Source organism: Panicum virgatum, chromosome 7K (assembly GCF_016808335.1).
Source record: "Panicum virgatum strain AP13 chromosome 7K, P.virgatum_v5, whole genome shotgun sequence".
Classification (NCBI taxonomy): Eukaryota; Viridiplantae; Streptophyta; class Magnoliopsida; order Poales; family Poaceae; genus Panicum; species Panicum virgatum.
Window position 1 is genome coordinate 36,001,120 of NC_053142.1, and position 20,631 is coordinate 36,021,750.

Here is a 20,631-nt window from a genome sequence, read left to right on the forward strand (position 1 = left end):
ACCGGCGGCCGGGGTGGTGGAGGGCAGCGGCGGACCTTATGGTCCAGGGTTGCCGGGGCTTGGGGCGGCGCTAGCCACCGGCGGCCTTAGAAGAGTGGGGAGGGGGGCAGGGAAGCCCGGCGGCGGCGGCGGGTTGCTGGCCGGCGGCGGTCGGCGGCGGGGACGCCCCGGCCGGGGTGGTGGGCGCCAGCGGTCGGGCCATGTCCCGTGCGGGGGCGGGGATGCGACCTCGGTTAGTGGCGGCGGCGGTCGAAGGAGGCGGCGGAGGCCGCCGGAGCCGAGGGAGGCGGTCGGCGGCGGGGGCGCTCGGCCTCTGCGATTGGATGAAATCCAATCGTAGAGGGCGATGAATAGACGCCCCCGTGGTTCAGGGCCAGCGCCGAAGCAGCGGCCATCACCATCCCCAGCACCAGCTCGTTCAACAACTGCACCACAGTCGTCCACAGCCGCCGCCACCGAAGATTTTGAAGTCTCTATCTTTCATCCAGGAAGAGATTGAGGTAGCCGAGGTGCTGTTCAGGCTCACCAGGCAGTTCTCGGGCCTTGTTTTTGGAGTTCCCGTACCTAGTATATTCATAATTTGCATGTTCACCAAGCTGTGTTTATGTGTTCTTAATCCGGTGTACCACGACGTACAAAAGAGAAGTATCTTGTGGTACCTAAATTAATTAGTGTGTTTATAATTTATTTTTATATACCTGGTATTTTATTATGCAAGATAGTGTACCATGGTGTAAATATGAGTGTCCTGAGGTACCTGATTTTATTAGTGTGCTTATGATTTGATTTTAGGTTTCTTCTATTTAATTGTACTGTACAAGAGAGAAGATGGCTATGAATAAATATTATTTTTATTTTATTAGTGCGTGGTTGTAAACGTTTGTTTTTTGAAATTTGTTGTGTACCTATTCTGTTTTATAATAAGTTGTAGATCAACTACTTTTAATATGTTGAGATTTAGTTGTACATTAAAGTTTCTAGTATACATGGGTTAAAAAAATATTTCAGTTGAACAAAGCTGATACATGAGAATTTTAATTTTATTTCTCTTGATATTGTTTCTCATGAGCGAGATGTGTGTTCATGGGTTCTTCGTATGCAGTACCACTGTGTATATCAAAATGGTATCTTGATTTGTGTTCAAATAAATAGGTCACCAGTTAAATTAAAAAATATGGTACCTTGTGTATATTCAAATAGTTGGACCATCAGTCAATTTAAAAAAATAAGAAAGTGACTATGTGCAACGGTAGCTTTTTAAATGAGTAGTACAAAGTGGGTCAATTTTTTGCACATCTCAAAGTAACTTTATGTGCTTATGTGTCAGCTCGAGATTCCCTCGGTGGTAGCAAAGGTGGGTATACAGCAAAAAAAATACCGCTTGTATACACTATGTGGGCATAGGATCTCACATGATTGGCTTCACAATGAATGTCCAAGATAAGATCTATTGCAGCTCCACGGTGTATCAATCATTTACCGCCGCTCCGGGCGCTTTTCGGTAGGGGCGGAGCTGCGTGTAGCTGTCGGGGTCGCCGGACCTCGACGAAATTTGATCAAATCAATGGAAAATTACTGTTTGGCACTATTTAATTATATGGCCGACCCAGTGTTTTAGGCCATCCGACGCCGGCGACTCTCTCGTCCGGCTTCGCCCCTGCTTTTCGGTCGTGCGCGACCATTTGACTAATCCCGGCCCCAAAGGCCAAATAAAGCTGCAGGCCTTTGACATGTACGGCGTCACGGGTGATCGACCGCACCCTGCGCCGCTAGCTCTGCCCACCGATCGGCAGATTTGCTTCGCAATGATGGCTCCTCAGATCGGGTTTTGTTGCGACGACCTAGCCCTGTGGCCGGCGGCGATCTCGGTGGATCGCGCTTTCGCCGCGGCTTTCCGTGGCGCGCGGTTGAGTCTGAGTAGCCCAGCCAGCTTTTGACCGAGCTAGCTGCTGGTTTGGAGAGGCCGGGCTTGGCCGCGTGTACACGCTTTGCTCGGTGGTCGACTCGAACCCCACCGGCCGCGCCGCGCGCACGCACCAGCAGCTACCAGCCTCGAGCCGCGCCCGGCGCGCGCATGCGCGCGTCGCCGGCGGCCACGGCTTTACTCGCGCAGCGGCCGGCGCGCGTACCATGCACGCACGCGCGGCGTTGCCTTTTGATCGATGCACTGCTACTGTTGCGCGCGGCGCGCGCGCCGGCACTGTGCTATGCCTGCTGGCGCGGCGCGCGGTCGAATCGATTTGATCGGTCGGTGCGTGCACGCACGCTCGCGGGCGACGGGGGGAGGGAGTTATTGCGGGCGTCGTGGCGCCCCGGCGAATCGGCGATGAACAGGTACGAGATGTACAGTAACCCTGTGGATCGGAGCGACGCCGCGTGCCATGCCTGCCGGCCGGCAGGCCGGAGCATGCATGCTCACGTGTGCAGGCCTGCCGCCCGGGTAACAGCAGCGCTGTACAGGGGGCTGTGGCAGTGGTTGCTCGTGTTGTCGTCCGGCGTCTCGTGGCTGGCCGGCTCTTTTTTTTTTGGAAACGTGGCTGGCCGGTTCGGGGCTTCGTCGTTCTGTGCTGAAGTAGTACAATGTGATGGTTTTGCACGGGCCCCGGGATCATCATGGGCCAAAGGGCCGAGCCAGTGATGATTCGTGGACGACAGCCACCATCGCATTTGATCGCATCTGAACCTCCCGCGGAAGCAGGCCCGCAGGGTGTTTGCCCTTTCCCGCGCGCTGGGCTATATGGGCGGGAAAGAGTGGGCTGTGCGCCTGTGCGTCGCTGCGAGGCGGGCCCACACTGTTGGTCGCATGAAACCCAGAAGGCCTAAATAAGTGGAAAGCCCAAACTAACACTATTGGCCTTGTCCATTACGCGGGGGAGTTCCGACTTCCAAGACATATTTCAGGATTTTCTGACGCTATGCGTTAAGTGGTAAGTGACGTTTCCGTCGACAACGAGGTGCCAATGATAACTTCGAGAATCTCCAGATCTGCCGGTCCAATCCTTCGGAGGTGCTTATAGGGGTAGGATTTGCGTACGTGTATTCATAGGGATGAATGCGCGTGCGTGTTGTGAGCGTCTGCGTTGTACTGTACTTTAAAAAGTATTTCATGAATCATGACGAACGTTTCGCTCGATAGCTTGACACCTTCATTTGGTTCGGAGGATGTTTGTTGCAGAGTTTAATATTTTCTTTAAGATTATATACTCAGACATTCACACCGTACATACATTTCTGTATCTATTACTGGAACCACGATGCTAATAAATTTTAAAATATTCGTTTTCAGGAGTCGAGTCCGGAATCTAAGAGACTAGTGAAGCTTCTGTCACAGCTACTAGACTGCATGTCCTTCCCGCGGAATTTAATACAACAATGGAACATTTGAAATTTGAGTTCAGGATCATATTTGTTTTTACATAAAAAAAGCTCGAATCCTGTGATGACACTGACAGCGACCTTCCAGTTCCAGGCTTCGCGAGACCACGACCCCGTCCGTCATCCGTGGCGCGCATCTTTGGATGCCTCTGGAGTCTGGACTCGAGTCTGCTCGGCACTGGACGGCACGGCAGTTTCTCTTTTCTCCCCACCGCAAGCCCCACCCGCGCCGCCCCCACGCCGCACGCCGCACGCCGCTACCCCCAGCCCAAACAAACAAACAAACGTGGGGTGGGAAACAATTTCATGGAATCATTTCCATGTGTTTGGTTGGAAGTGGAGGGGTGACAAGCGGGATCCGCGCCCACCGCGTTACGCTGCCCCGTGAGTCTCCGCAGGCGCAAACCCGCCCCCAATCCCGCAAGCCGTTCACGCGTCTCCCACGGGCGTCGCCGCTGCGCGCCGACCTGCCGCCGCCGGAAGGAGCCTTCGCCGGCAGGCCGCTGGCCCGCGAATCGACGAATCCGCCGGCCTGGAGCCAGGAGACGCCGGATTTGGGGCCGCCTGGCGCCCCACCCGCCGGCGACGTCGCGAGCGGGCGGCGTGAAGATTGGGGCCTGACCGGCGGCCGGCGGTCGGCCCCGCGCTCGCGCCAGCGTCCCATGGAGCAGCCGGCTTCCGGCCCCTTTCCTTCTCCTTCCGCTGGCTCGCCCGTCCACCGCCGTTGATTGCATCCGCGGCCGAAGCTCCATGCGCCCATATTCCGCCGCCGCCGCCTGCCTTCCTCCACTGTGCCGGCCGACCTCGTCGCATCCCCCGCTCGAGACCGCGGGATCCGGCGTCGGACGCCGCGGTTCCCTCACGCTTGGCGTCGGCGGCCCCGTCTCTCTCCTGCCCGCGGCCTTCCGTCAGGCGGCCTCCGTCCGGCCACATCCGCCATCCGGCCCCAACCTTGCGCCGGCGGTCCTGCTCCTTGGGTGGCGGCGGAACGCTAGCCTCACGCCGATTCGGGGTGGGTAGGGCGGCGGCCACCGGATCCACCGAATGGCCGGCAGTACGGCGGCGGGCGGCGGCGGCGGCGGCGGATTGCTTCGGCGTGTCGACGGCAAGCTTCGCCGTGGGCGGGATTGGGCCTCTGAGGTCTGCCGGGGAGAGGGGGTCGCATCTTTGCGCTGGGCAGGCGACTGTGTACGCCTAACACCATCCCGCCTCTGGCCCCATCCCCTGGCCCAAATTCGCTACTGTTGGAACCAAACACATGGAAATGATTCCATGAAATTTTTTCACCCCACAACCTAACAGGGCCGAGGCAAACCGCTCCCTTCCGTCACGTAACCACGTCTCCTCCGCCGCCCCGCTTCCTCCTGCCTCCTTGTCCTTGCTAAGCAAACCCCCGCTTTTCTTCCTCCGCCCTGCACGCGCGCGCCTCGCGAAATCCCCCCTCCCTCGCCGCCGCTCGCCATTCCCCGCCCCGGAGGAAGCCAGCCAGCCCCGCCGGAGATGTCGTACGCCTACCTCTTCAAGTACATCATCATCGGCGACACAGGTCAGTGAGCACCCCGCGACTCCCCCTTTCCCCGCCCCGCGGCTGGATCCGCGGGGGCTCCCTGCCTGCCGCGTGCTGCCGCCGCCGGCGGCGGCGGCGGCGAGGGGGATCCAGTCCACCCGCACGTGCGGCGGTTGCCCTGCGCGCAGCGGTACTGACGGGCTTCCCTTTGCTTGGTCCGCACGCGGCGGCGGCGATGCGCAGGCGTCGGCAAGTCGTGCCTGCTGCTGCAGTTCACCGACAAGCGCTTCCAGCCCGTGCACGACCTCACCATCGGCGTCGAGTTCGGGGCGCGGATGATCACCATCGACAACAAGCCCATCAAGCTCCAGATTTGGGACACGGTGCGCTTTGCCTCCCTCCGCTGCTACTTTCCTTCGTTCATACGCATCGCATCCATGGGTGGTAACGGATCATGACTCCAGTGGAGTCTTCACAATCCAACTTGGTCCCTATATATATTTAGCTTAAAATTGTATAAGATTAGAGCCCGACCGCCCCTATCGCATCCCTTGTATGCTAGAGATCGTTTTGCTGCTGCTACCATTTCGGGCGACATAATCACTTGCTTGCTTGATTATTAGGGACTTGAGCAGTCGAGTCTGATTGCAAACTGGAATTAGGATGTCCGATTGCTGTGGCATATCTTTTTTTCCATGATTTAAACCTTGTGTCTTGCTGAGCTCTGAAGTTACAATATAATGGATAGTCTTTGTTCTTTGTGAGTTTGCCCCCACCCCCGGTGAAATTCGTGTTAGATAAATATTCTCACATTAGGCCATTTTTCAGTTCGAGCTACTGTTGTATGGAATGTCCACGTGGCCACATGGATCATAGATCCGATCTGATGCAATTATCTTTTTCATTCCAGGCAGGCCAAGAGTCATTCAGATCCATAACTAGATCATACTACAGAGGGGCCGCAGGTGCTCTTTTGGTCTATGATATCACCAGGTAATAACACCCCCAATAAGCCCAAAGGTGCTTGGAGAGTCCTTTTATGCTCATGGCTTCCAGAATCGTGCTGATACTGGCATTTGAAATCCATGTTGGGCTGATTCCAGGAGGGAGACTTTCAATCACCTCGCAAGCTGGCTGGAGGATGCGAGGCAGCACGCCAACGCCAACATGACGATAATGCTGGTTGGGAACAAATGTGATCTGTCTCACAGGCGTGCAGTGAGCTACGAGGAAGGCGAGCAGTTTGCAAAGGAACATGGCCTGATCTTCATGGAGGCATCTGCAAAAACCGCACAAAACGTCGAGGAGGTGATGCTTGGTTCCTGGTGTGTTGGACATATGTGCGGTTAAGAATATTCAAAATTTCTCATCTGGATATTTAAAATGCAGGTATTTGTTAAGACTGCTGGAGCGATCTACAAGAAAATCCAAGATGGTGTTTTCGATGTATCTAATGAGGTAGTTTTTTTTTTATCTCTAATCATTACTTTTGCTCTGCTTGGGACATAGTGAGCCCCATCGATGTTACTTTAAGCATCATTTACGCATATACTCATGTACCTTCTGTTCCATTTTTACTATATTTGGATTGAATTCTTTGGATGTGCATCGAAACCTAAGTCTCTACTTCCCATCTTGTACAAAGCTCATCCCTTTTTTCTAAGAACCTTTATATACTGAAAGGTTGGAGTAATGATAACCAAACATAGAAACTGGAACCTAATGACCTTACACTCAGTTAGTTTCTACTCCCTCTATTCACTTTTGATAGCTATATTTCAAAAACTTAAATGTTCAAAAATGATAGCTATATTTACTATTAGCATGGGTATTGGCAATAAATAGCACTAGTTACAAGGAGTTCCTAGTTAAAACATTGGAGGACCGACAAAAAAGTCTATGACATTTATTAGATTGATAAGCACACTTGTGGTGCCCTTGGTCATTGTGTCATATGGAAATATATCTATCAAAACTGAATGGAGGGAGTAACTTTCTATAATGAATGTTCAAGAGAACTAGCTTTTTCTTTAATGACCTCATAATAGTTTCTTTAATGAATGGCAGAGACCACTAGCTTTTTTTCTGTAATGGCAAAATTGGATAAGCTTTTTTATGTATTTTTGTGGAGAAGGTGTCCGCCTTGATACTGAAAGAGCTAGAGAAAGGGAGAATATTACTTGTTAGTGTCTGAGGATTAGAAGGAAAAGTATTTAGCTGGAAAGTAGTTATTCTCCAAAACACTTCTGCTTGCTTAGATCCTTATCTTGTTACCACCCAATGAGCATGATCTCATACTGCCTTTTGTCAAATGTGCAGTCTTATGGAATCAAAGTTGGATACGCAGTCCCTGGCCAGTCCGGAGGCGCTGGTTCGTCGTCCTCTCAAGGCGGTGGCTGCTGCAGCTAATCATCGAGTGCGATGATGTACAAAGGCGTCTGTTGTGTGGCACATACCAGTTGCGTTATTTGCATGTTTCTGAGTGGAAAATAGCTTGCTCCAGGGTGCTTTGTTATTTCACGCACCAATGGATTCCCTGAACGACTTGAAAGATTCGGTTAATTTATGCCAGGTGTTCATAATCTGTTGGTTCTCTGTAATTTACCGTGTCCAGTCTCTTAACATCCACGAATTCTTTCCGTTTGATGTGTAAATAAAATAAAATGATGTATGGTTTGGTCTGATGCTGATAGTTTATCATTTCGAAAAGCATCGGTTCTCTGATGCTTGGGCTTGTAACGTTGTTGACCCACCGACTGAATGGTGAATACTCTGCTTCCGGAGGGGCTGAACTTTCTGCTTGGTTTGTGGTAGCCTTTTGCAATCATGTGTAAATTCAAGTGTCGGCTGTAAATATTTTATTAGCGAGCTACCTTTGTTTTAAGTCTTGATCAAAATAGCTTTTGACTGAGATTTTTCCTTTTAGTAGGGAAAAGCAAAAAGGAAAACAGGGCGGACCGACTAACATTCTTCCACATAGGCTGTTTCCGCTTATAAGCGGATTCTCGGTGGAGAAAAGTAAGAAGCCCACCCAAACGTCTCGATTAAAATCGGATTGTGTGGGACGCCGCTTCCGTGGAAATCGCAAAGACAACGTGAAGCACGATTCTCACCAACGCGTCGCACGAGCCGCGCACCCTAGAATCGAGGGGATTTTCCTCCCCTTGCCCGCGATACCCCTTCTTCCCCGAGCGCCCCCTCCCTTATCGAGCGATCCCTGCCCCCGAGATCCGCTGACACCCCCTCCTGGCGCTGCTCCCCTTCTGCACCGCCGGACCCCGCCGCCGGGCCCTTCTGGGCCGCCCTTCTACGCCGCCTTACCGCCGCCGACCAGCGCAGCCTTCTGGTGGCGAGCCGGAGCCTCCTTGCATGGGAGGAGAAGCCCACGACGGCACCTGAAGAAGGAGCCTCCTTGCACGGAGGAGAAGCCCACGACGGCACTTCCTGGCGGCGAGCCGGGGCCTCCTTGCATGCCTCTGCTGCAGCTGGAGAAGGAGCACCGCCCGCCGCCTCTGCTGCAGCTGGAGAAGGAGCAAGCCGCCGCCGCCTGATGACGCAAATCAATCAAGCTCTCAAATCCAAGCTCCATGCCATGTCCGTGTCGATGTTGCTGCTAGTTGCTAGGACCTTGGAGAATTTTGTTCGCGTGTGTGTGCTGCGCTTGTACTGGTAGCTGGTAGCTTCTTCTCCGATGGCTCTCCTCTTAGTACTAGTCTACTATTTAATCTAATTGTATTCACCATTTATGTACTAGTAGTCTATTTGTGATATTAATCTATTTGATCTAATTATGTAGTCAAGATACTAAAAAAATATAAGAATTATTGAATTCTGCTCGTATTCAGCAAAAAATGAGATATCATCAGCCTCAAGAATATTTCAGACATTTTACCACTCAACTCAGAAAATCGGGTCAAAATAATCAGGATTGCCAAACACCCAGCTTATCCAGACAGTCGATTCTCCAGGCAGCTGGCTTATCTCAGAATCCCGATTCTCAGAAAAGCAAGATGCCAAGGTAGACCGGCCAGAGAAACAAAATCGAATATTTGGAGCCAAAAGCATCATGAACTCGACTGTAAGAGGGCGCCAACATAATAATAATTGTCCCTAATAATAAGAAAGAACATCACGAACTGCTGTCTACACTCTACACACCAGGCAAGCAGCAGAAACTTTACCACACAGCCATCAACTAACTAATTTACAGCACCTGCCTGCTGCCCTGCTCCGGTAGGCCCGCGACCAAACAGAGGCTTCTGCTTGCTACACGCCGCAGCATGGCCAGGCCATGGTCCTGACGCGCCGTGTCTCCGGGTCACTCAGGACCTGTTGCAGTCGTAGCAGGTGTGGTTGCGGCCGAGGTCCTTGATGCGGTCGTAGCCGTGGCGGAAGACGCCGAGGCCGAAGAGGACGCCGATGATGAGCACGATCACCAGGATGACCAGCAGGTAGCACCCCACCCGCTCCTTGGTGAACTTGAGCTTGCACATGGCCGCCGGTGGCTGCCTGGTCGACCGCCTCCGGAGTTCCGGCGTCCCTCCCTCTCCCTCTCTCTCTATCTCTGGGGTGGTCGATGCAAGCAGAAACCTCTCACGCTGCCTCTTATCGGACGGAGCAAGGCTGCCAGAGGCAACTGTCGCCCTGTCACCTCGGCGGTATGGCGACGGTATCCGCTCTGCTAGTGAAGCTACAGGCTGCAGCCCAGGCAAAGCTAGCCAGGCAGGGGCACAGGGCGATGTGCGAGAGAGATGCCGCTGCGCGCTTTCCGCCTTTGCGCCGTGATAAGAAAGAATCGAATCGCGGCGGGCTGTATGGCTGCCTCCTCCCTCTTTTCTCCGACTGCACGAACGAACGAATGATTGCCGTGCGATAAACAAACAGAGAAACCAGAATCAAGTGGTGCGGCCAGGGAAAAAGGGGGATAAACACGACTGCGCCTACACGAGCGATGGACGGAGGGGAGCGAGAGCGTAAACCCGGGGCATGTGGGAGAAATTTAATTCGGGGAGCGCGACCCGGTGGAGTGGATGGCATGGTATCACCGGCGCCGCTTTCAGGCGGCGGTGCTGGTGTTTCCTCTGCCCACTGGGACCGACCGGAATTGCGATCCGGTTCCACACTCCACAGTTGACAGTTGCATGGTAGAAAGGGATGGAGTTAATTCCCTGAATGCCATTGAAATTTTCGTCAATTTCTTGAATGCCACTAAATGGCATTGAAGGGATTTTTTATATCTATGACATGTGGGGTCAATAGCACTCAAGGGATTAGTTAAAATTTTAATGACATTGAGAAAATTGGCCCGGATGGATGAACGGGGGGCGAGGTCTCCCAATGAATGCGATCGCGACGTGTGCTCGGCTGCGATGGAGGGGGACTACGAAGAGCTGAGCTCCAAACCTCTGGAACACGTACTCCCTCCGTCCCAAAATAAGTGCACATTTCGCACTTCGAAGAGTCAAACACTTTAAAGTTTGACCAAATATATATTAAAAAAATATTAACAATTATGATACTAAACAAATATCATTAGATTAATCACATTATACATTTTCATGACAAACTTGTTTAGAGACACAAATGCTAATATTATTTTTTATATATACAGTCAAACTTAAAATTTGTTGACTTCTCGAAATGCGAGATGAGCACTTATTTTGGGACTGAGGGAGTACTGTACTCTGCGAGACGCAATGATCGATGCCAGGCGCCGGCCGTCCGTCTGGGCGTCGGTGTTCATGGGATGCAACGCAACGCTCGCGGACGCGTAGGTGGCGCAGCGTGCCTTGGAACGGAGCGACACGACACGACACGGCGCGTCCGCGTCCGCGAGCGGGCACCTGGCTGGGCGCGCGGGCCGCCGCCGCCCTCGGCGGGCGAGCTGGCTGCCTCCCGGATTTCCGGTCCCGGTCCCGCTGGTAGCGGTAGGGACACGCCGACGGCGCGGCGCAGCGCGGCGGGCGGGCGTCACCGCACGATGTGCCTCGTGCCAGGGCGGGGAGGGCGCCGCAGCCGGTGTTCGAGGGCAACAGCCAACAGGCAACAGCGCAGCGCTGGCGGCGACCCGACCACTCGGTAATCAACACTCTGGCTGGCCGGGCAACGACCAGATGCATCATACAGTTTCGACAATACAGGCCGCGAGAGATCTCTCTATTTCCAGTCACCTCAGTCAGTACTGCCAGCAATAGTTTTTCTATCTTGGATCTGGACCGGCCGTGAACGATGCGTAACCACTACCCAAGGGAACGATTGACTGTGGTATCAGAAAGTGAGCACCATCCAACTCAACTGAAGAACCAGCTGTTAGCGACCCAAGGCAATTCAAGTTCAAAAGCTTCCGACGATCCAGGCACTCTTTCCTTGAACGAGCATTTCAACTCTACAGAGTTATACAGACCAACGCCACGTCAAATGATAGGAAACTGCATCTGCAAGGCGATTCAGCTGAATCAGCATCCGCGGCGTGTCGCACCAACCGCCCTACAGAAATATAGTTTCAAGCACAGCTGAAGATCAAGGCATAGCTCCGGAGCAATAATTCCCATGTTGTGAAAACACAAGCATACAGCCTAGATATTAAGATGTCCGCGGCACCTTATATGTATGCCAGGTCAAAGCTTTGCAAATTAACTACAAGACCTAAGATAGACATGAACGATTGGTCAAATAGACAGGGATTCCACAACAAGAACTACTGAGATTGAGATATTAGGTCCGCGTTCATCGGAAGGGTAACAATGCAACATTCTTTCACATTGTATGGGAAACTTGCCATGCCAGACAGCTGCCAGCAAGGGTACAACGGAGCTCAGCGCGGACCCCGGCCCCGACCACGTCCACGACCACGGCCTCGACCACGTCCCAGAGGCTTTCCTAATTTTGGGGGGAAAAATTGCCAGTCAGATCATATAGCATTAGTAATGGATCGACTCTAACAGAAGACAAGACAGAGGAAATCAAACCTGTAGTTGGCTTCTTAGGCTTGACTCTAGGGGTTTCCTCCACCAGCAAAGTTTCCAGGTTTAAGCTGTCAGGAAGAATATAATAGCGAATGTTGTTCCCTCGCACACTGAGGTGGTCAAGGGTCACAGGATTCTTCCCTTTCAATGTAAGCTTCACTGTCTTCAGATGAGTATTCATGCTTATGTCAACACCTAAAAAAATGTGGATGAATTAAAGGATATGCCATATACAAACTAAACCATGATCCCAAATTAATCCGTCAGTATTAGCAAAATTATGTGCAGCAGCATAATATGGTGAGATCATTGGAGAACCAAAACTGCAATCAAACAATAATTTCCTGAATTGTAGCAGGCATAAAAAAAGGAAGTTCAAAATGAGCCTATCATAATGCATATTCTCCCTATTTGTGAACACTAAAGTCCTGCATGCCTCCAACATCAAAACATAATCTAGGAACGATTTGAGCTACCCAAAACACCCTATACATGAAGAAATCAAGAAGTTTATAATTTTCCAAACCTAATTATCCATGAAACCGTTCTTAGGAAGAATATAAATATTCTCCACTAGCATCTGAATGCCATAAAAATATTTCTACATTATTATACCTTTCTGTATGTGAATAGAGTATGAAATCAGCCAAGTCTCACAAGTAGCACATTAGTCAAGGAAACCACAAAAGAAATCCATGAAAGGCTAAAACACTGCACATTCAACTGCTCGCTCGAACTACCAAAACTGGTGAAATGGCCAGTACTTTCACAGGGACATCCGACCATTACTAGCACTGATGGATCTAAAAGACAAAAACTAAAGGTCTATGATTAGTTAATTCAAAGATGTCTACATACATAGTCATCACTCAGAAGGAATGCTCCCTTGATGCAAGAAAAAAAATGTTTACCAAATGCAAATAGCCTACAAGCAATTCAGGGTTGGACAGATCACCTACGAGCAAGCAGGTTAAAAGATTAAAACCCCAAATCTAATTGAACATACCTAAATAGCCTATTTCCGTGGCATTGCGTAATCCCAACATATGGCTTTATCTGAAATAATTCGCAGCCCATCAAAAGCACAAAATGTGAGCGCAAACGGGAAGCTCGATTTTACTGTCTCCAAAACTAAGCGAGAAGGCAGTTGGCTCCCAGACGAACCGCACCTCAGCGCAGAAGCAAATCACAGCATCTCTTAGGGCGAGCTGACTAAATCCAAAGAATGCACGCACCAGACACAGACCCTAAAATTTGAAGCAATTTTAGATCACAGAAATTCAAACCCGGAGGGAGTGGGTCGGAGCATACCTGTGATGGTGCCATGGACCACCGTGCCATTCTTGAGCTCGATGGTGACCGTCTCGTTGTTCAGCTTCATCAAGAACCTGCAGCGAAACCCCAAATCCAGCACCGAATTAGGCGAGGTTCGTACCGAACGGAGGAGCGAAGGAAAGGGCAAAGGTGGAGCCATCCGGGCAAGAGGCGAGAGAGAACGGGGACTTTACCTGACGAGCTTCATCTCGCCGGTCCTGGCGGAGGGACGGAGACGGAGGGAGGCGGCGGCGGCGGAGCTCAAGCGTGGAGGAAGCCGGCGGAGCTACGCTGTTGGCTTTCGCGGAGCGGGAGGAGTAAACCCTAGTTTGAAGGCTGATCTGGCCGACGGGTGGGGCTGGGAGGCGGTTCGGAGCGGCTTGGTTGGGCCTTTTTTGGGCCATCTGAATAGGGCTTGGTAAGAGCCTACTTTTCTTGTAATTGCAAGCCCATTGAAATACGCTATTATGCCTTTTTTTACAACTTAAACTAGCTCTTCGTTTACTGTGATCGTAAAGAAATAAAACATTTTTTTTTTCAAAACCGAAAGAAAATTTAGTGAGTTTTTTTTAGAGGAGACAGAAGTATCTCGATTTTAAGATAAAAACGACTGCATAGCCAGATTCATCTTAAATAATGAGTTCCCATGCTATCAAAATATTTGAAAACTCAGTCCATTCGCTCGAGATTTGAAGCTGCAAACCATCCTGACTACGAACATCTCAAATTTCTCAAAGTCGAATACAAATGTCTCAAGTACAAGCTGAGCAAGCTTATCTTTATCATGTACATCCATCGGGTAGAAGGAAACAGAGCATGTTCACTGGAGGCAGGGCAATCATCCTGTGAATCTTTATTAGCTAAGTTTAGGTATCAGACAAAAACATAAGCCCAGCCAGCAGTGAACCGCAGGTTGGGGAATATACAAATTCGATTATCAAAATTGTGCTATACTGCTGCCACAGCATGATGAACTTGGCCAAACCATGCTGATCCTAGACCGAACTGAATCTCTCTTTTACTGCGGTGGGATGGCCGCCAACTTCTTTGGTGGGGGATTTCCTCCGGCAAGCAGCACATACCCGTAGAAACAAGCCATTGCAGTGCTGCATAATTTTCAAGTGGGGAAGGACATCGAATCTTGTTTCAAATGGGGAAAAAACGACATTGGACGGAGAGGAAAGAAAAAAGACATTGCACGGAGATGGACAATATAGAGTAAATTACCTTAGGGAAGCATAGAAGCCCCAAGGAAGGAGTCTGTTTGTCTGCACAAAGAAGTACAAGATTAGTTTTGAGATAGTAATATTCCACCATATTCCATATCAATGAGAGTAGGAGGGCAACAAGTTCAAGAGTTTGAATGCCTGCTGTGCGGATGATGGGTGTTGGTGATTCACCTAGTACTGTAGCGTATAGCTTTAATCTTTTGAGTTAGCCTAGTTATTGTACTTTGTAATGTTTTAGAGAGACGCCATGAGGAAATGTTTGTAGCCCTCTTGTGCTACAAACAATCAGTAAGGAGTGTTACCAAGGCTAGGGGTAGAAGGAACTGATCAGGGGGTCGGAAAAATAAAGACTGTAATTTCGTTGTGTTTTAGTAAGGAGATTCAAGTTCGCCTGCTCTGGAAAAAATGAATGAGAGTAGGAAAAGTTACCAAGAAGTAAGCGTGAGAATACTTCCAAGCCAGGAAAGCAGAAATTGCTGCAAAAACAGAAGTGCAACAGGTTGTTAAGCAATGTTTACAATAAGGTTGAAAATGATTGCAAATCAAATGCACAGTAATACAAAGTTAGTACAATGATATCCCACCTGCTTGGGCCAGGATAAACAGGAAACTGGATTTACCGCTCCTCCAAAACTTTAGACTGAGTGTACCAAGTAGCAGAGTGGCAAGCCCTGGTGCAACGCCCAAGACAATACTTATGGTACTTCTGGAGAACATGTATCCTAGAAGGCCCATGGAAAATAAAAGACCACCTGCATCACTAATTGATTTAGTATTTCACTTATGTGTATGTGGAATTGTGGATAGATGAAAACAACAAAGCTCATATTCCAAAACTTAAAAATATTGAACGACTCAGGAGTATGGGGATACAATTGTGTGTGAAGAACATATCAATTGAATAATTAGTCAATCAAATTTGAAGTATGGAAAGCACAAGAAAGTAGAAATTGATGGTGTTGTTTTCTACCATTTAGTATTCTATGACATCACATGATATATAATGAGTTCAGAAAGAGAGTTGCTGCCAAAGGCAATAAAACAATTTTTTGGAACTTGCATTAGGTATCAACAACACTGTTAACTTCTGTGAATAATTTATGCTATGAGAAGCTCATAATTCCTTGAAAGTAGGAGCTATCAAATATCCATGCACACAAGGTAAAAAACAACATTTAACAAGATTCAAATGTGCAATATCCAAATGATCACACAACAAAATTTTACATTCATAAAAATTCTAACTTACCAAAAGGGATCCCAAGACAAAAGTCATGGATTTTAGCACTCCTCTTCTGGGAGTGTCCCTCTGCCTGTACAAATTCCTTCATCTGATCTGATTGCAAGTTTAATTCTTCAACTTGAGTGTTCTCATTTGTTGAAATTTTAGCAGCAAAACCAAATGGCTTCAACCCAACTCCCTTGGTAGAAATCGAAAGCTGATGGGACAACAAAATATGTTAACACCTTCTCTTATAGTTATAGCCGAGAGCAACAGATTCATACAGAGGTTTAACATCAAAGCCTTGTTGTAATAGTTTGGTAAATAAAAATACAATATAAATATATACACAAATTGCATAGAATTCCTGTATACAGAAAACATTCATCTGATCATCTCATTGTTCAAGTGGTCGCAAAGATGAAAAAAAAAAGTGTGCTCTCAGATCATGGTCTAGGATCAATTTTATCCCTGCAATAACATAAAATTCAAAAGACAGTCCTTCTAAGTTCTAACAAAAACAGTATTGCAGACAAAATCCCTGACTCCACGAAGACTAGAGCCAATTCGGTGGGATTGAATATTTGCTGACACAGGACACTGGTCGAACACAAACGCACCAACTCCGCCTTCAACTCATCATCTTACACATACATAAACCATCCATATTGCAATAGCAAAAATACACCTCAAACCACGAAATAAGCACTCCGTCTATTGTTTCCGCAAATAGAAAAACATCCGTGAGCTGCCCAAACGTCCAGCCAATCACGACCCGATCGGATCTCATTTCATTCGCGACCAATGTGCCGCAAACCCCTGGGACCAGGTTCACGCGGATCGGAGTCATACCTTCGGGTAACCCACGAGAGGGCTCCAGAGCGCCCGGCATGAGGATGGAACTGAGTAGGCTCGAGTCCGGCGGTAGGCCGCCGCGGTCGCGGCCGATCCGTGCAGCTGCGCCGCCGCCGCCATGGAAAACCTGAAACGGTGAAACGGAACGCTCCAGAGGATTTCCAAGAGGAGGAAGGTGAACCTGGGCTCGGCCCTCTGTAGCCGTTGGATGCTATCGACCCCACAACGGGCCCTCTGGGCTCTTGGGCTGGGCTCTCTGCACACTTCTCCAAATAAAATGAATTCGCATAAAAACTCAAAGAACTTTTTTTCAAAGGACTTTGTAAAAATAACTCAGGCAATTCCAGTTGAATCGAACTGAACAGTCTGTTTGAACTGGAACAGTCAATTACTGTGCGCCATTAATCCTTAAACAGAGGACTCCAAATATGTATGCACAATTTCCTCTTTCACATTGCAAAATATACATGATTTTCATATCAGTTATTTGAATTTTTTAACTCCCTTTCTTGTTTTCAGCATATTTTGCTTGGTTGTTACTTCTTTTCAGTCTTTGTCCTAAAAAAGCTCTTCTTCGATCGTGATATTTGCACGTTTTCGTTACACCATGTGATTTGTAAGCTCGTCAGGCAAATCCCAGAGTACACAGTCGGATCCGAACAAGCTGGACATGTCGGAGCCGCCCTTCCCGCCGTCCGCCTCCTCGTCGCCGCCGCTGCTGCCGACGCTGTCGTTGCCTCTCTCCGGCAATGCCGGCGGCGCCGACCTGGCCGCCGGCTCGGTGCCCGAGCTGCCGCTGTACAAGCTCTGGTGGCTCCACATCGATGTGCCCCGGTCCGGCTCGCGGCCGGCGCCGCCGAGGACCATCCCGTTGTCGCACCGGAACTCCTCCTGGCCGTGCGCGGCGGGGTTGTACGCGGCGAACATCCCCGCCAGCCCCTCGGGCATGTCGGCCGGCGTCCAAGGCGGCTGCTGCTGCTGCTGCTGCTTGTCGGCGGTGGCGCCGGGGTCGCTCATGATGGCGCGGGACAGGCCCATCTTGATGCGCTCGATGGTGTCGTCGGGCTGCTGCTGCTGCTGCGGCGGCGGCGCGGGGAAGCCGCAGGGCGCGGCGATCCCGGGCATGGCGGGCACGGCGGGCGAGGGGAAGTCGGTGGGGCGCTTCTTGGTGAGGAGGTGGAGCATCTCGTCCTTGAAGCACCCCAGCGCGGCCTCGGCGAGGTGCGCGACCTGCGGCGGCGCGAGCGTGGTGGCGATCTCGGCCATGAGGTGGGAGAAGGACTTGTGGGTGACGGGGTCGATGCCCATCCCGGACAGCTTCTTCTTGAGCTTGGTGTTCCAGTGGTTCTTGACGTCGTTGTCCGTGCGCCCCGGCAGCTGCGCCGCGATCACCGACCACCGGTTGCCGACGACCGAGTGCAGCTTGATGATGGTCTGCTCCTCGGCGTCCGTGAACTCGCCGTGCTTCAGGTCGGGCCGCAGGTAGTTGGTCCACCGGAGCCGGCAGCTCTTGCCGCACCGCTGCAGCCCTGCTCGCCGCCGGCAATCACGAACCCCGGTCAGTGTCAGTCAGACGCGCGGCGGGCGCGACCGCCCTGGCGGCGCGGGGACACGTACCGGCATTCTTGGGGATGAGGCGCCAGTTGCGTGTGCCGTACTGCGTGATGTAGGAGAGCAGCTTGTTGTCCTCCTCAGGAGTCCACTGCCCGCGCTTCACGTTGTCCTTCTCGCAGCACGGGACGCGCCCCATCTCCGCCGCCGCCGCCGCTGCTTCCGTCCGGCAGTGCGCCCCTCCGGCGACGCTGGTGATTCCGGGCAGCGTTGCACGGCGCTGCTGGCTCCGGCCGCGACGCACGCCAAGGCTAGCTCGTTGGTGTGGGGTGCCCGAGTGCGGCGCTCACCTCGGGCGGGCCGGCGCATAAATAGGCGCCCGCGCATCCAGGCGGCTGATCCTGGTGCTGCCGCTGCCGGCGGCGTGCCCCCGCGCACGGGCGAAGGAGGCATGGGCGGCATAAAGAATTCAACGCCCGCGCAACGCGTGACGGGCCCCCAGGGGGCAGGGACAGGTTGCCCACCTGCACAGCGCCGGGTCAACCCCAGGTCCAAGCATTCGCCTTCGCCCCGCCCCGCCCCCGGCGCCCGGCGCGTTCCCTCCTCTACTCTCGCCGGCGCTAATCGTCGCCGCGGATGGATGGCGACGTGCCGAGGGCGTGCAAAGGATCTTCAGCTCTTCCACCTCCGTCAGTCAAAGGCAGAGGTCAAATTGGCCATGGCTTTCGTCATCGTGATGTTTTGTTGTCCAAGGGTCCAGCGGTCAGATTGGCGAGTGAAGGAGTGAACTCTGCAATGAGGAACTAAAACTAGAAACGTATCAGGTACAAACCAACCTCTCCGTGCAAACTAACAGCACTGTTGAATTCTCTTCATTCTTCAGAAAGATAAGCACTGCTGTCAGTACAAACCTTTGGGAACTCAGAGTTCAGATAAACTACGCTGCACTTTGGCTAGACTCTTGCGATGATGGTGCTACTTTATCCTGCCGTCAGAGTCATCGAGAACACGGTGGCCAAGGGGTTTGCAGCTTCAAGAAACGGCATCGGATCATGATCTTTCCCCACTGGTCCAGTAAAATCCAGGTGCACGGCTTACGCGTGCTCAAATGGCCATGCAAATGCTGAAACCTGAAGATTGAGAGCGCTTGGAACTCTGGGAACTACATGCATAGTAGCTAGTAGCGGCTCCTGACCTCGGGTAGCCATCTTCAGCATTTGGCAACAAAAACATTCTGTCAAATTTGTGGCTTCAGTCAGGTGAATTACCAATAGTGTCATTCCAGTTACCTGGACTGACAGCTACGACGGTCTTCAAGGAAAAAATCAGATTTGGAAATGAATCCAACAATCTCGCTCGTCATATTCCTTTTTTTTTAGTTCAAACGCTTTAGGACAAAAAATATATCTGCATGTCGAAGTAAACGAAATAATTCATAAAAATCAACAAAAAAATGGAGGCATTTTCAAAAATTGTGAATGGAATTAGTAGACAAAATTTCTCAGATTCGAACCGAGGATCTCCCTTCTACCAAGAATTACTCTACGGCTAAGTAAAAAAAGCCCTTTTATCTGATTTGAACCAATGATTTGTGCCTTACTACTGGTGCTCTTTTGCGGACTAGGATCCAACAACGATTGTTTGCCTATACTACTAGACAGCCTTTCTGCAACTCAAGAGCTAGATCAAGGGGTGATGGGCTCCCTCACTATGTGACTTGGGTTTAACTGTCTTCCTGTTATCAATATGGGACTATTCTTGGGACTATTCCAACAATTGGAATGCACTTTGATTACACTGTTGAGATGAAGCTGCTATTTAATCCTCTTATCCTAATCAGCAAGCACATGGAAGCCAAGGGCAGTACAACTTGAAGAGGCCCCTGAATTCAGGCGCAAGGCTTATGCCTGACCAAATGATCGTGCAAAACCGAGATGCAAATTGAGTGGGGGCTTGGGATCTATAACGAGAACAGACTGCTGATCAGTCCACAGCTTCATCAAAATCTCAGACCACATGCATCGACGGCAGCACGGGTTTGTGGCAGCCCCGCCTAAATTAATCCGGCTTAAGTGCGCTAACCAACACCGAAATAGTAACTAGGGTTAACACGCACTTAAAACGGAGTAATCCGGCAGTGCTGTCGGGTAAAATCCCGATTAAACCACTTGAAACAGGATCGACAAAGCAGTCCAGAGAATGCAACATTCCACTAATTTTTCCGCACAGAGTATGAAATAGAATTATTAATACAAACCAAGTTTGAATTTATAAAAAGACAACAGAGTTCAAGTGCAGCAGAAAAAAAATACACGATAGTCTAGCGACCATAGAAGTCATCATGATGAAGCCCGTACATGACATCAATCACATCCTCAGATGTACCACCTGAAAAACAAAGCCACAAGAAAGGCTGAGTATACTAATACTCAGCAAGGCTTACCCGACTAAGGGTATACTTAGCCCTTAATCTAGACATGCAAGGCTTTTGGATGGAGGGGTTTGTTTTGCCGAAAAGCAGTAAAGAGTAGATCCTTAATTTCAAATTTTAGCTTCCAAATTCTAGTTCAATTAACCATTCTAGGTGAGCATCTATCCAATAGCATATATGGT

At 50.4% G+C, this 20,631-nt stretch overlaps 4 protein-coding genes across 4 annotated transcripts; 1 reads left to right on the forward strand and 3 right to left on the reverse strand.

Moving 5' to 3' along the window:
- Nucleotides 1-4,684: 4,684 nt before the first annotated feature.
- On the forward strand, nucleotides 4,685-7,621 carry LOC120641206 (ras-related protein Rab-2-B-like). The gene is made up of 6 exons (XM_039917224.1): nucleotides 4,685-4,921; nucleotides 5,126-5,265; nucleotides 5,793-5,875; nucleotides 5,986-6,190; nucleotides 6,272-6,340; nucleotides 7,202-7,621. Exons 1-6 carry the CDS (start codon nucleotides 4,876-4,878, stop codon nucleotides 7,289-7,291), a joined length of 633 nt encoding a protein of 210 aa, XP_039773158.1. The 5' UTR covers nucleotides 4,685-4,875; the 3' UTR covers nucleotides 7,292-7,621.
- A 3,774-nt stretch (nucleotides 7,622-11,395) lies between these two features.
- On the reverse strand, nucleotides 11,396-13,526 carry LOC120641208 (small nuclear ribonucleoprotein SmD1a-like). Its single transcript, XM_039917225.1, has 4 exons — nucleotides 13,356-13,526; nucleotides 13,159-13,235; nucleotides 11,851-12,042; nucleotides 11,396-11,761 (listed from the first exon to the last, which is right to left on the reverse strand). Exons 1-4 carry the CDS (start codon nucleotides 13,367-13,369, stop codon nucleotides 11,697-11,699), a joined length of 348 nt encoding a protein of 115 aa, XP_039773159.1. The 5' UTR covers nucleotides 13,370-13,526; the 3' UTR covers nucleotides 11,396-11,696.
- Nucleotides 13,527-13,849: 323 nt separating this feature from the next.
- On the reverse strand, nucleotides 13,850-16,629 carry LOC120641209 (protein FATTY ACID EXPORT 1, chloroplastic-like). Its single transcript, XM_039917226.1, has 6 exons — nucleotides 16,465-16,629; nucleotides 15,640-15,829; nucleotides 14,975-15,142; nucleotides 14,820-14,866; nucleotides 14,389-14,429; nucleotides 13,850-14,267 (listed from the first exon to the last, which is right to left on the reverse strand). Exons 1-6 carry the CDS (start codon nucleotides 16,585-16,587, stop codon nucleotides 14,180-14,182), a joined length of 657 nt encoding a protein of 218 aa, XP_039773160.1. The 5' UTR covers nucleotides 16,588-16,629; the 3' UTR covers nucleotides 13,850-14,179.
- A 294-nt stretch (nucleotides 16,630-16,923) lies between these two features.
- Nucleotides 16,924-18,413, reverse strand: LOC120643056 (transcription factor MYB80-like). Its single transcript, XM_039919591.1, has 2 exons — nucleotides 18,085-18,413; nucleotides 16,924-17,996 (listed from the first exon to the last, which is right to left on the reverse strand). Exons 1-2 carry the CDS (start codon nucleotides 18,215-18,217, stop codon nucleotides 17,068-17,070), a joined length of 1,062 nt encoding a protein of 353 aa, XP_039775525.1. The 5' UTR covers nucleotides 18,218-18,413; the 3' UTR covers nucleotides 16,924-17,067.
- Nucleotides 18,414-20,631: the final 2,218 nt, after the last annotated feature.

Coding starts and splice junctions, on each gene's coding strand:
- LOC120641206 (XM_039917224.1), top strand. CDS start 4,876: ATGTCGTACGCCTACCTCTTCAAGTACATCATCATCGGCGACACAG. Junction 5,266..5,792: donor AGCTCCAGATTTGGGACACG/GTGCGCTTTGCC, acceptor TTTTCATTCCAG/GCAGGCCAAGAGTCATTCAG. Junction 6,341..7,201: donor TTTTCGATGTATCTAATGAG/GTAGTTTTTTTT, acceptor TCAAATGTGCAG/TCTTATGGAATCAAAGTTGG.
- LOC120641208 (XM_039917225.1), bottom strand. Junction 12,043..13,158: donor GGTCCATGGCACCATCACAG/GTATGCTCCGAC, acceptor ACATTTTTTTAG/GTGTTGACATAAGCATGAAT. Junction 11,762..11,850: donor GCCTAAGAAGCCAACTACAG/GTTTGATTTCCT, acceptor CCCCAAAATTAG/GAAAGCCTCTGGGACGTGGT.
- LOC120641209 (XM_039917226.1), bottom strand. CDS start 16,587: ATGGCGGCGGCGGCGCAGCTGCACGGATCGGCCGCGACCGCGGCGGCC. Junction 14,867..14,974: donor GTTTATCCTGGCCCAAGCAG/GTGGGATATCAT, acceptor CTGTTTTTGCAG/CAATTTCTGCTTTCCTGGCT. Junction 14,268..14,388: donor GGCTTCTATGCTTCCCTAAG/GTAATTTACTCT, acceptor AAAATTATGCAG/CACTGCAATGGCTTGTTTCT.
- LOC120643056 (XM_039919591.1), bottom strand. CDS start 18,217: ATGGGGCGCGTCCCGTGCTGCGAGAAGGACAACGTGAAGCGCGGGCAG. Junction 17,997..18,084: donor CCTCATCCCCAAGAATGCCG/GTACGTGTCCCC, acceptor GGCGGCGAGCAG/GGCTGCAGCGGTGCGGCAAG.